Raw genomic sequence first — 13,438 nt, forward strand, 5'->3', positions numbered from 1 at the left:
TGATAGATTGCTGGGGACAGTGAGCTTCACTGGGACAGAAGAGAGGGAGGCATTGATGAAATGTGCATTGTCTAATTGACCAGAGCTCACTGTGCCTTGGCACATAGTCTTTTATATAATGTTAATGGGGTGGGGTTAAGAAAATGATGCAGACATGTGGTGTGAAGTAAAGAGATGCAAGGAAGAGCGCTAGGAAAGACAGATGAAATGGGTAGCTCCTGAGTTTGTCCACCAGATTAAGTAGAAATCAGTTATAACAGGAGACCTTTAGAAGTTTGTCTCTGAATTTAATTAACACGATTCTCTTATTCCCTCTTTATGTTTTCGTTGTAGTCTTGTTTTGTTTGAGGCTTTGTAGCCCAGCTAGCCAAAATTGGGGGATTTCACTATACCATAATGCAAACTAGTTTGTTGAGACATGTTCTTTGAACTTATATTTACATATCTAATTGTTTAGATTTCAGGAGCACCATCAAATAAATGAGTGCATTTCGGTTAATGGAAGAACTTTTCTTCTATATTAAAAACAGATAGGCAGTTGGAGGTTCAAGTAAGGTAAGATCATCTAAATGAAAAACATCCTGTCTTTTAAAAGTATGGGGGCTCTTTTTATCTTCTAGAAGCCCATGTTGCCCTGGAGCTAGAAAAGCTGCCCTCATATCCTCCCCTCACGTCCCCTAAAATAACTAACTTTCTTATATACCAATACCGGATCGCAGCCTCATGCGTTTCTCAAGTGTCCTGCTTTCAAATTCCTTCTGGTCATGTTTCACATGTCGTCTGCAGTGCACCACACCACTGTATTATCACAAGAGAAACTGAAAACGTGGGAATTGAGGACCATAGCATGATCTGAGGCTGCTTAAGGTCATTCAGTAAGAATTTTCAGTAGTCACCTTGTTTTATTCAAGGTTTTCCATTTAATAAATGTTCTAGTAACATGGACTTCTGAATTAGATTATTTTCTAAATTTTTTGAGTGATTATTTTTAAGGTATTTTTTTTTTAGGTGCATGATGTTAAATATAGGATACCATTATGGCATCCCATTTCCATCCTTATCCTACAGACTTCATTTTCTCTATAACTGAATAAAATCTCATTATAGATACATGTTTTCATTGGCCATTCATCTGTTGAGGAACATTTAGGCTAGGTTTCATTTCTTGTTGTGAATAGAACGGTATAAATGTGGGTGCCCACGTGTCTGTGTTGTAGGATGATCCTTTGGGTATTTGCCTATGAATGATAGAGCTGGGCCATCTTGGGAAACCTCCATTCTGAATTTCATAAAGTCTGTCCCAGTTTACAGCAGCAGCAGTGGATAATGGTTCGTCTTTCACCATATCCTCACCAGCAGTTGTCCAATTTTTGATATTTTTTTCTGACTGGTTGAGGCAGTCTCTCAGAATAGTTTATATATTTCCTGGGGCACACCTAAAAATAGCCTTTGGCCATTTGTGTTTCTTGTAATTTTTTTCTTTATTTTTATGTTTACACATAATGAGCTTTGGCCTGCCTGTCTGACTCTGCCTGCCAAGTATAGGGACCTGTGGAGGCCAGAAGAGGGTGTTAGATCCTCGGAAACTAGAGTTACAGAGAGTTGTTAACCAACATGTGGGTGCTAGGAGTCAAACTCGAGTCCTCTGGAAGAGCAGCGTTCCATGCTGAGCCCGGCAACCCTGTTTCTTCTGTTGAGAACTGTGTTTCGTTAGCCTCTTTGCCAAGTAGAAGTTTTGTCTTATTTTATTTTGCATTTCTCTGTAGTTCTATGAGTCCCCCCTTTGAAGTATAGGTAACTAAGATTTTCCTCTCATTCTATAGGTTGTCTGTTTATAGTTTCCTTTGCTTTTCAACAACCTTTTAATTTCATATAGTCCCAGTGCTGATTCGTGGGACTGTTTCCTATGCTTTGGCTCAGAAAGTGCTTGCCTGTACCTCTTCCTTTAAGTATATTCCCTTCTTTCTTCTTGCAAATTCAATGTTTTAGGTTTTAAATTAAGGTCTTTGTTCCACTTAGAATTGACTTTTGTACAGGATGAAGGAAAGACTCACCATTGCCATCTGTTAGGTGGGTTGTTCTTCCTTTGTGCTACATGATATATAGTATCTGTCAGATACTATATGGCACTGGTTTTGTTGGTTTGTTTCTAGGTCTTCTGTTCTATTCCTTTGGTCTGTCTGTTTTTATGTCAGTACCTGGCTGTCATTATCAATTTGCGTACAGTTTGACTAATGTAAACTCAAATACTGTAATATCTCCAAATGTATTCTTTATTCCTTAGGACTGCTTTGTTATTCCACATGAATTCCTATAGAGTTTGTTTGTTTGTTTGTTTTGTGTTTCCTAGTACTGTGTATTTCCTTGTACAGTATTTCCTAGTACTGTGAAGAATGTTCTTGGGATTTTGATGGATATCTGTAAGTTAATTTTGGTGGTGTGTCCATTTTCATGATCCTAGGCTTGACTATGACACTCTCTGTACCTCTTCTATTTGGATATCTACTGTTTTCTCCAGCCTTGGGACACTTTCTGCTATCATTTTATTTGTCCAATTTATCACAGATCTTTTTTTTTCCCTACTCTGTGAGTTTTCAGGTTTGGCTTCTTGAATGTATCCCAGAATTTTTAGGAGTATTGCCTGTGTGCATTAAATGTATTTTCTTTATATATGTTGAGTGTATGTATGTATGGTCTTAGCTTTGTCTTCCATCCCTAAAATTTGTTCTTCTGCCTAATTTTGTTTAGTAATGATGCTTTTTGGCATACTTTTTAATTTGATTGACCATTCATTCCCAGCATTTGTTTGGTTTCTTTTCAGTGTTTCAATTCACATGGTAATTTTTTTCCTCCATGTTCTTCACTTTCTCCTCCAGTTAACTATTTTGTTCACTTTGGAGATTGTCTTGTTGGGGTCTTAGATTGAGTTCCTTAGTCATGCACATGTTTGTTTGAGTCTTTTATCTGTACATAATTCATTTTAAAAGTAGAGCTATGAATTGTTTTCCTCTGGGACCGCTTGTAGCCCTGAGCCCAGTTCTTATTCCTTGACTGAGGAGGATGGCTCTGTGAGAGCTGTCTCACCCCACTCCAGTCTCTTCTGCCTGCGTTGCTAACCCACAGAGCTACCCTCCGGGTCCTTCAGGCTTCCTAAGTTTTGTTAAATGTGGTTCTGTGCTTTCACTAGGTTTCTTAGTAGACAGTTCGCTTGTTTTACTGTCGTTCTCATTGATGACCATACACAGATACATGCACACTTGCCTTTATTCTCTCACACGGAGACTTTTTCAGTCTTCCTGGTGTCCCTGAACCTCAGATACACTGCCTCAGTGTATCACTCAGGATTTCACCTCTAACTCAAGCCTTCCCTTGCTGTTGTCTTCCAGTGTATTGGAGTAAATGCTGTTAAATGGTTAGTTTCCAAACTTGTATTTCCAGTTCAGCCCTCTGATTTCCAGACTAACTTTCCAACTTGACTGCTCAGCATCTTGTTGGTAACCAGGTATGTCAGACACAATGTGTAAACACATGCTCTCTAGTCTCCGGTTGCAGTAAATAGCAACTTCATTCTTAACAGTTACTTGGCTAAAAACCTGTTGACTACTCTTATTCTCATACACACATTTGGGCAGTCAGAAGACTTGCTGTTATTACCTTCTGAGCAGTTTCAAAGTCTATTTTTTTATTAGTGTTGTCATTTTGTCTGAAGCAGCTGTTATCTCACTTGGTTTATTACAATAAATAGTAAGCTCACTCAGTCATTGTACTTCTGTCTTTTCTCCCTCTTCACTCCTTCCCTCCTTCCCCCATAGTGTCTTGCTTTATAACCCAGCTGGCCTTGAATTTGCAGCAGTTCCCCTGCCTCAGCCTCCTAATTCTGGGATTACAGGGTGTATCACCGTCCCATCTCTTTTCAGATATCTTTGCTAAAGTGTCCTCTTGGCCAACACACTCAAAAACTGCAGATCCCACCTTCCAGTCACCAGAGATCTCTGTTCTTTTATCTTCACTGTAGTTTCTTCTCTCTCTCCGCTCTCTCTTGAAGGCTAGCCTCAAACTCACGGAGATCATTCTGCTTCTGCCTCCCTCCTGAGTGCTGAGATTAAAGGTGTGTGCAGCCATGCCTAGCCGTGGCTTCCCTATTATCCACATTCTGTGAGTAGCTTACTTGTTGTTTGTGCCCCACCCTGGACTTAATATCAAGATGTGATGTTTGACTGTGATAGGAACTCTGTGACTAAAACTGAATAGGACATTTATTCCTCTGCTGAGTTTTCCTCCTTGGCTGTTAGGCTGTTTTATGCTATGAAGCAGAGATAATTGGAAGTTTTACTGTACTTCTCTAAGCCAAGCTAACAGTAACTAGACTTGTTTCCGGCTATTTTATTAACCTATTGCAAATAAGGAAAGCATTATAACATCCATCTATATAATTCTGCACCTGGTAGGCCGAGGCAGTGTGATTTGCCCGGGCTACATACATAGCCTGTATAGGCTGCTGCTGAGGCTTTGGTGCTGGGCCCTGGCTTTAATCCCTAACATCAAAACCATACACAATAAAACAAAATAAGTAGGAGTGTATATTACCACATGGAGCACGTCTTTCAATAAATATTTTCCTCTTCATGTTCCCTTTATTAAATGTTCAGTTGTGAGCATAAGGAAGAAGGTGGGGGTAAGAGTGACTGAACAAGAGTGATAGGAAAGACAAGATGTCTTATGGAAAGAAGACAACAGGAGGGGTTCAGGGAGGGAAGTGTCAAAGGGTACAAGTGAATACATGGTATAGGCACTGCGTGATGGATGTGCTGGAAGCTGTAAACTCCTGTGGGGGCCTCTTTCAGAATGTTACGTGCCTTAGTGGTGTTTTTAGAAATTGATTCATAGGAAGGAACATTATCCCTCCTGCCAACCTAACTGAAATGTGATGGTGGCCTACAGCTACTGTAATTTTAAAATTATTCTCTATCAAAGAAATGAACTGATTGATAGTAGGCACAATTATAAGCAAAGGAACCATTGTCTAAGGAGTGAAGTGTTATCCTTAGTCATCCTTATCATTTTTGAATGTCTTTTCCTCAATGTTGTCTCCCTGGATAAGACATCCCTAGAATCTTGTGAATATAACAACAAAATTTAAGTTGCTTTCTTATATACTGATGTAGAAACTTTAGGGGTTTGTACCTTTGAATTACTTGAATGTCTACTGACATAGGGGCTGGAAATGGACACTTCTCATTATCACATGTATTTGTGTGTGTGTGTGTGTGTGTGTGTGTGTGTGTGTGTATGTATGTGTGTATGTTTATACTTCTACACTCAAAATAGCTCCAGAACCTCCAATTGTTCATGTTTCAGAATTTTCTCAGTCTGAGACTGTTAGTGTTAAATGGGGGAGACGTGTTCTAAGCTCTTTCTCTAACTTTCTATGTAGTGTTTTCAGGTATTGAATGAAAGAACAGATACTCGCTATCAAATAACTGAAACTAGAAGATGCCGATAGCCACTATTTGACAGCTACCGCAATGAGATAGCTTATTTGAACAAACTACAACAACACGTGATAGAATTATCCGCCTCTATGATTAGTATGAATTTATTTTTCCTTTAAAATAAAAGTTTGTTTTTGACATAATTCTTAGGCAGAGTACATACTTAATGATATAATGTGGGCATTTATTGTTTTATTGTGTCTGTTCATCTTTAATTTCAGTGAAATCACGGAACGGTACATCTACATGGTAATGGAATGTGGAAACATTGACCTTAATAGTTGGCTTAAAAAGAAAAAATCCATCAATCCGTGGGAACGCAAGAGCTACTGGAAAAACATGTTGGAGGCAGTACACACAATCCATCAACATGGTATTTTCAAGTCTCTTCATATATGTAAAGTTAAAATAGCCGTTAATTGTGCCATTTTAGAAACATACCCTTAACTGGAAGTTCATTTAAAGGTGAAGGCACAAACCCATTTCTTAAGACTGGTTATACACAGGATATAGAACACACACTTAGATCCACACATGTACAGTGTAACCTCATCCTCCTCGATGTTAACTGGTGATTGTTATCTTCAAGTCCTGAGGATTTGGGTATCCTAAAAATAGAAGGAGGATGGTGTTTCTTTCAGTCTCCAAAGGATTTTCTCCTTTGTGCCTTGTGTGAGAGTTGGTCTGTTCTTGTTTTTTGTGTTTCACTGTTAGCTCCTGGTTCATTCTTGTTCCTACCAGGCTTTTCTCTGCCTTTACCTTGTCTTTAAAACAGACATGTTCAATCTAATGTGTTTCTTCTGCTTCTCCCTTTATAAGCAGTAACTGGTCAGAGGATAGGATTCGTTGGGAGTATGGGAGGCCTTGCAGTCTTAACTGTCTTACAGTGCTTTGTGTTGCTCTCCTAGGCTGAGCATGGCAGTGTGCAGCACACACTGACAGGCTAGGCCTTAATCCTGAACAGTTTACTTCAACTCAAATTTCATTGAGTGTCCTCTCCCTTAAAATGATGATGAAGATGGTACTTATTTATTCTGCATTGCTATAAAGTGGTACCTGGCCCACAGCATTTGCTAAGAAGGTGTAGAATGTATAATAACTGAATATTAATGTGTTGACTAATTGAAAGGATAAGCTTGACTTAGAGATTATGAAATGCTTTTTTTTTTCTGTCAAGAGAATGTTTTTCTTCATCTAACATAATGGATTTTATTTTGAAGGCATTGTTCATAGTGATCTGAAGCCTGCTAACTTTCTAATAGTTGATGGAATGCTAAAGCTAATTGATTTTGGGATTGCAAACCAAATGCAGCCAGATACAACAAGCATTGTTAAAGATTCTCAGGTAGGACTTTTGCTGTCTTGGTTGTATTTTAGTGTTTTGAACCAGGGTTTCACATAACCTAGAATGATCTTGACTTTGCTCCAACCCATGACCTTCAACTTCTGACCCTGCTGCCTGTGCATCCCAGGTGTGGGGTTACAGATGCCAGCCCCAACACCAGGCTTCGGGTAGACTTTTTAATGATGGCTGGTTACTACAAGGTTTAGTTCCTTTTTATCTGTTAACTATTTTGCCAATATTGTATTTTTACCAACCATGTTCTTCCAAAAATTTGAAGTCTTTTTAAGAATAGAAGCTATGTTTATAAAAGACCATGCCATGGTCAGTTTGATTTATTAAAGCAGTTCAAGGTCAGATGAGCATATTTATGAATTTTGAATGATTTTCTCGTAGTTCAGGCACAGCAGAGAGGAATTGCACCTTCATGTTTTCCATTGTCCTGTTTCTTTTTCTTACTGCTTAAATTTGGGGGAAAGTTTTAAGAGAGCCTTACTGGGAATACTGAAGCGTTCCACTCAGCCATGTTAAAAAAGAAATGTTTTACTTATTGTGTAGGGGGTGTGTGTTTCCAGATGCAAGCATGCCATTGTGGAGGTGAGGGGATGGCTTTGGTAAACCAATTCTCTCCTACTGTGAGCCCTGAGAACCAGAGTCAGATTGTGTGTGCAGCAAGCTCTGCAGCCCCATTGTGTTTTGTAGTGAGATTTGCAGTGATGAATATCATGAAGTAGTGAGATGAAAACAGCTGAAAGGTGATCTCAGCTGCTCCTAATCAGGAGATACCATGCACTTAAAGTCATTCTTTTTGACAGCCATTCATTATTTTTTGTTTCAAAAGTACAGGTGAACAGTGTGTGTAGATAAGCCTAAAGTTACCTATGGCAAGGTCTTAGCATGCAGACATTTTGTTATCTTAGAACTAAAGGATTTTGCTGTACTATTTCCATCTCCAGCTGGAGAAACTCATGTGATTTAGTTTTCCAACCCACCTCAGTCTGCACGTGGGGCCAGAGAATATTGGGAGATGAAGCTGGCTGGTTCCTTTTACTCATGTATTAATTTGTTGCTTGGTTTATTGAAGAGAGAATATGTTGAATTTATTTGACCATGAAAGTGAATGATGGTCAAATCCCTCAGAGTTCAGAATTAGCCTAGACAGTTGTAAAGGCAGCTAATACTAGCTCTCCCACACAGTTACAAAGCACGGTGCTCCAAAAGGAGCCAGGTCATTCTCAACTCACTCATTTGATTGGAGTTGTGATGTGATATTATAGACATTCTTATATTGTTGGCAGTTATTTGAATTTGTCACATCTGTCATTTAAATCATTAGTTACCCAAGTTTCCAGAAATCTGACATTTATATATTTACAAATCTAGAAAGCTGTTCTTATTGATTTCTTGTGATTTGCAAATAGGTTGGCACAGTAAACTACATGGCCCCAGAAGCAATCAGAGACATGTCATCTTCAAGAGAAAATGGGAAAATCAAGACCAAGGTACTGGACAGAGTGCTCACCCGGCACCCTGAGCTCCTGTGAATTGTCATGGGTCCAGTTCACAATTCTTCTACCTTTTTTTTTAATTATTATTTTACGTGTGCATGGTTGTTATTTTAGTCTCAGTGTGAGTGCTGCTCACCTTCCTTTTCCCGTTTTTTTTTTTTTTTTTTTTTTTTTTGTAGTTTACTCTTTTTCTTAGTTGGTAACATTGTTTATCACAGTACAAATAATTTTCTCTTCTGTCTTGTTTTGCTCTCTTTTCCTAATATTGAGTAGTAGTTTGTTCTTTTGTTTAAAAAAAAAATTAAATGTCAGGTTTTTATGTGTCTGTTTCTTTTTCTAACCCCTACTTTTTCTTCACTGACTTTCTATGACAGTTGGTTTAGATTTACTCTTTGTGGAAAATATATTTTTGTTTGTTTTTCATTCTCTGGTTTCCTGTTGCTGTGATTATTCCTGATGTGATTTTAACCCAGTGAACATTTAACAGTCCTGGGCTCAGGAGAATGAATGATCTTTTGTTGGTGCTTACTCAGAAACGCTTCTGCCTCAGCAGCTGACACTGTTTGCTGCTGTTACAGAGGACCTGGGCTGTACACACACACACACACACACACACACACACACACACACACACACAAATAAAAAATAAATAACCTGAAAAGAAAAATAAACTCTTTTCTTTGGTTATCTATGTCTAATTCCATTTACTACTCATAACAATATACCATATTTTATTTTTGCCTTGGGGTTCAGTGTGTTCTAGGCAAGCGGTTCTGGTGCTATAATTTTTACTCTAGAGATTAGGGTTGTACAGTTTAAGCAACCTTTAAAAACATAGACATATTATGAATTCAGATACAAAGGTGTTACAACCTAATCATTCTGGGACAAACAAGTAAATTTAAATTCATATTGTTTTTTTTTTAGTATTGAGTTTTCACAGATACCAAGAATTTAATACTTTATTTCTTATAAAATAATTTGAGGTTTTCAAGGGTTTAAAGTTCTCTATAAAGGGATCAAATGTAATGAAAATTGGGAAAAGATGTTTTGTCATGTAAGCATAATCTTATACTTTTATATCCATTGAGGTTTTAATTATTATTGTATAATTAGGATTATAGGCATATATTTTTATGTTACCCTTTGTATTAAATTAAAGCAACTTTTCTTTTCCTACTTAGATAAGTCCCAGAAGTGATGTTTGGTCCTTGGGGTGCATTTTGTACTATATGACTTATGGGAAAACACCATTTCAACATATCATTAATCAGGTGTCTAAACTACATGCCATAATTGACCCTAGTCATGAAATTGAATTTCCTGAGATTTCGGAAAAAGATCTCCGAGATGTGCTGAAGGTAACACTAACAGTGTGTAGATACAGAAAAATAAATGCCGTATAATTTCATGTTTGTTTGAAAGAAGTAGTTGAGGTGTTTGGAATTATTTAAATATCCTGAATGTAACTGGTCTAGTGAAAGGACTTGCTGATAAAAGTTATTTTTAAAGCCTGCTTATTGTGAAAAGGTTTTTGTTTTGTTTTGTTTTTTAATTTAATGGACACTTGGGAATTTCTAAAAGATGACTTGAAGAAAACTTGCTACTGTTGTGTGAGCAGGATGTCTGGAGTAGGGTCTGTTGTATGATGTCATCTGGAAAGCCTTTGTCAGCATCATGTGTAAAAACTTACTCTTTGTTTTGTCTTTGTTCGGTTGCTTTTAGTGCTGTTTAGTAAGGAACCCTAAAGAGAGGATATCTATCCCTGAGCTTCTGGCGCATCCATATGTCCAGATTCAGCCCCATCCAGGTACTGCTCCCTTAAAGGTTACTGTTTCCTAGGTTACCAGCATGAATGAATAGTGTGTTAACTATAGAAAACCAAAACCTAAATTTGCCACTCTCTCATAGCCTGTAGCTAAATAATAAAGTTAATAACATTACCTCTTTAACTTTGTTATTTAATATTACCTATTGTACATAGGAGATTGTAATAGATTACAAGAATGCCAGTTAGTGTACAGTGTGTATATTTTTGTTGCTATTGCTTTTGGGGGGACAGAATCTTACTATTACAGCTTAGGCTGACCTTGAATTCATGATCCCTTCCCCACCTCCAGAATGTGGTTTTTGGGTTTTTTTTTTTATTTGTTTGTTTTAATTTTTTGAGACAGGATCTTGCTTCAAACTCAGACCAATACCTACCTCAGCCTCCTGAGGGCTGAAATTACAGGCATGTGCCTGGCCAGAATGTGTTTTGTTTTTTTTTTTTTTAATTATGAATTTATATTACTCTTATTAATACAGCATTTTATTCTTTATATTTCTTTTATAGGCAGCCAACTGGCTAGGGAAACCACTAATGAGATGAAATATGTGTTGGGTCAACTTGTGGGTCTGAATTCTCCTAACTCCATCTTGAAAACTGCGAAAGTAAGTGCATCTACATTAATTCCAGCTGTTTTAATGTAATACAGTAACTTAGGCCGTAAAGAAACATGTAGCCAACAGGGAAACTGGCCTCCTGCTCACATCTGTCATAAAGCACAGTTCTGCCATTACTTAACTCAGTGTTTTTTACAAGTGTCCACCTTTCTGATTTGTGTTATGATTTTTCTTAGGCTTTCAGCTAGAATAAATAAGATTAATCTTTTAAACTGTCTGGACAACATTCTTAGCACAGCTGTAGAAATCGTTTCTTCTAGTCAGTTCTTAACACAGCCTTCAGGAAATGACAGGATTTGTCACATGCGGTACCTTCTCTAGCAACTGGCATATTTCTCAGTGTGCATCTCACACTGGCCAGCTTCCTGGCACTTTCTGTCTCCACTGTCACTGTGACATGATGTGAGGCTTGGTTGTTTTGTTTTGAGACAGTGTTTCACTGTACAGCCTGGCTAGCCTGGAACTTAGAGTGCAGACTTGGCTTGCCTTGACTCCGCTTGCCTCTGTCCTTCTAGTGCTGGAACTAAAGTGTGTGACACCACACTCGGGTCCACAAAGATGTTTGGATCTCATTGTCAAGTACTTTGTAATTTCTAATTCCTATGGTTGCTTATCAACTAGGTTAGCTACCAAGAAATTACAAATTAGATATTTGAGTTATGATAGCGTAAAAGTATGGAAGTTTGAGCTAGCAACTCTCTGTTCCCTGGATAAGGGTCAACTGACCTTTATTGCTGATGTGGGCTGATGCTGGAATAAATTTATTCTATATTTCCTGTACTACTTTTATTCATAAAATCTTAGACTTTTTTCCTCAGGTGCTGATAGCTGAATCGGTAGCTTTAAGTTGCACAAATCAGTTGTTTAAGTTAGACAAAATGCCTTTATAATCATTACTTTTCATGTCTCCATATTTTATATGGAGTATATTATTCAAAATGTTCTCTTAAATAAAATTAAGGTGAATTAATCACCCCATTGCTGAGATTTTCTTATTTGATGGCAAAAATATCTGTTACCTTCATAAGCTAGATATTGACTTAGCCTTCGGTCTCTTTTTAATACAGAGCTTTCAGTAATTCATTTGCCCCCTGTATCTATGGATTCCATATTTGGAGTCAATCAACTGTAAATCAGAAACATTCTGAATAATTTATGTGTACTGGATATATACCTACTTTCTTGTTATTATTCCATAAAAATGTAGTAAAACAATCATATCATTTACATTGTATTAGTTATTTTAAGTATGAATTAAAATATTCAGTAAGATGTATATACATATATGCAAATAGTATGCACATTCTGTAGGGGACTGGAGCATCTATCAGGTAGGCATTCTGCTAGCCATCCCTTCAGAGGTACTAAAGGATAAGGGAATATCAGTAGACTTATTTACATAGTAATTTTAATGTCTTCTGTTCATTAGTGTAAATAGCTTCTGAGATTATATATTGTTTCCTCATGAGTAGTTGACATATATAGGAATTTTCTAGTAAGTTATTTTAAGGAAAAATAAGCGGACTTGCAGTGGTCTTAAAGGTTTACATATATGCTGATTATACTGTCTTATAATTCTCTTGTGGAAAAGTTGAGCTGCATTTCTTTATATTTAGAATATATCATTGTCTTTACTAATCTAATAATACATTGAACTAAAAAATTGAAAAACAAATTTGTGTTTTTAATTTCAGACTTTGTATGAACGTTATAATTGTGGCGAAAGTCAAGATTCTTTATCATCCAAGATTTTTGACAAAAAGAGAGAAAGCAAGTGATGCACAGCTGCGCACAAACCATAATGCTGAACTGATGGTCTGCTGTACACTTGAGTCTCTGAGGAAATCTACACAGCTGCGCACAAACCATAACACTAAACTGATTGTCTGCTGTACTCTCGAGTCTCTGAGGAAATCTAGAGACAACATCACCTGGATTTTATCAGTTAAGGAAAAAAAAAACTTCAGTAGATTATCCTCAAAAGAAAGTTGTAAAGTTAACTACTCATAGCACTGTGTATATTAAATTATAGGGTTGTGCTTTTGTTTTATGCTTTTCTGTATATCTAATCTGTCTGCTAACGTTTCACATTTGAAGCGGTGGATGAATAGCTGGAATGTTGAGATCTCTGTAAATAAAGCTTTGCCACAGTTTCCAGAGTTGTACAGTTGTTTTCTTCAATCAAATTTGTTATTGGCATGACAGAAAAATTCTTAGAATTCTTAGAAAAACTGGATTAAGAATAGACCTTAGTAAATAAAGTTTAACAATTAGATTTTCAAAGGATTTCAGACTGTAAACAGGCTCCCAGTACTCGGGAGGCAGAGGCAGGTGGATCTCTGTAATTTTGAGGCCAGCCTGGTCTACACAAACACTGTCTTGCCACCACCATCGCCTTCCCCAATTGTAAATAAATGTCCCAATTGTCTACAGCCATGACACTGTCTATAGTATTCATTATGCAAGTGGCTTTTTCAGTTCTGCCTTTGACTCTTCATAGTACATGTGGGATTTGGTGTTTTAAATATCATGCTGGAGTTTGTAATACAATTTTTACTGTTAAGGCATGCCATTATTGAGTGCTTTTTGGTAATGGATTATTATAAATGTGGCCTCAGTGTATGATCCTGTCTTCCTCTTTTTACCTTTCC

At 37.3% G+C, this 13,438-nt stretch overlaps 1 protein-coding gene across 1 annotated transcript in view; it reads left to right on the forward strand.

Moving 5' to 3' along the window:
* Ttk (TTK protein kinase) overlaps positions 1-12,940 on the forward strand; it is a 38,830-nt gene extending 25,890 nt beyond the window's left edge. Inside the window, 11 exon segments of the mRNA XM_076917328.1 lie at positions 5,435-5,457; positions 5,459-5,505; positions 5,508-5,558; positions 5,561-5,588; positions 5,714-5,865; positions 6,713-6,837; positions 8,256-8,336; positions 9,527-9,703; positions 10,068-10,152; positions 10,678-10,775; positions 12,482-12,940. Of these exon segments, the coding sequence (XP_076773443.1) occupies positions 5,435-5,457; positions 5,459-5,505; positions 5,508-5,558; positions 5,561-5,588; positions 5,714-5,865; positions 6,713-6,837; positions 8,256-8,336; positions 9,527-9,703; positions 10,068-10,152; positions 10,678-10,775; positions 12,482-12,565 (951 nt within the window). The 3' untranslated portion in view covers positions 12,566-12,940.
* Positions 12,941-13,438: the final 498 nt, after the last annotated feature.

The sequence above is a fragment of the Arvicanthis niloticus genome, chromosome 21, assembly GCF_011762505.2.
Source record: "Arvicanthis niloticus isolate mArvNil1 chromosome 21, mArvNil1.pat.X, whole genome shotgun sequence".
Classification (NCBI taxonomy): Eukaryota; Metazoa; Chordata; class Mammalia; order Rodentia; family Muridae; genus Arvicanthis; species Arvicanthis niloticus.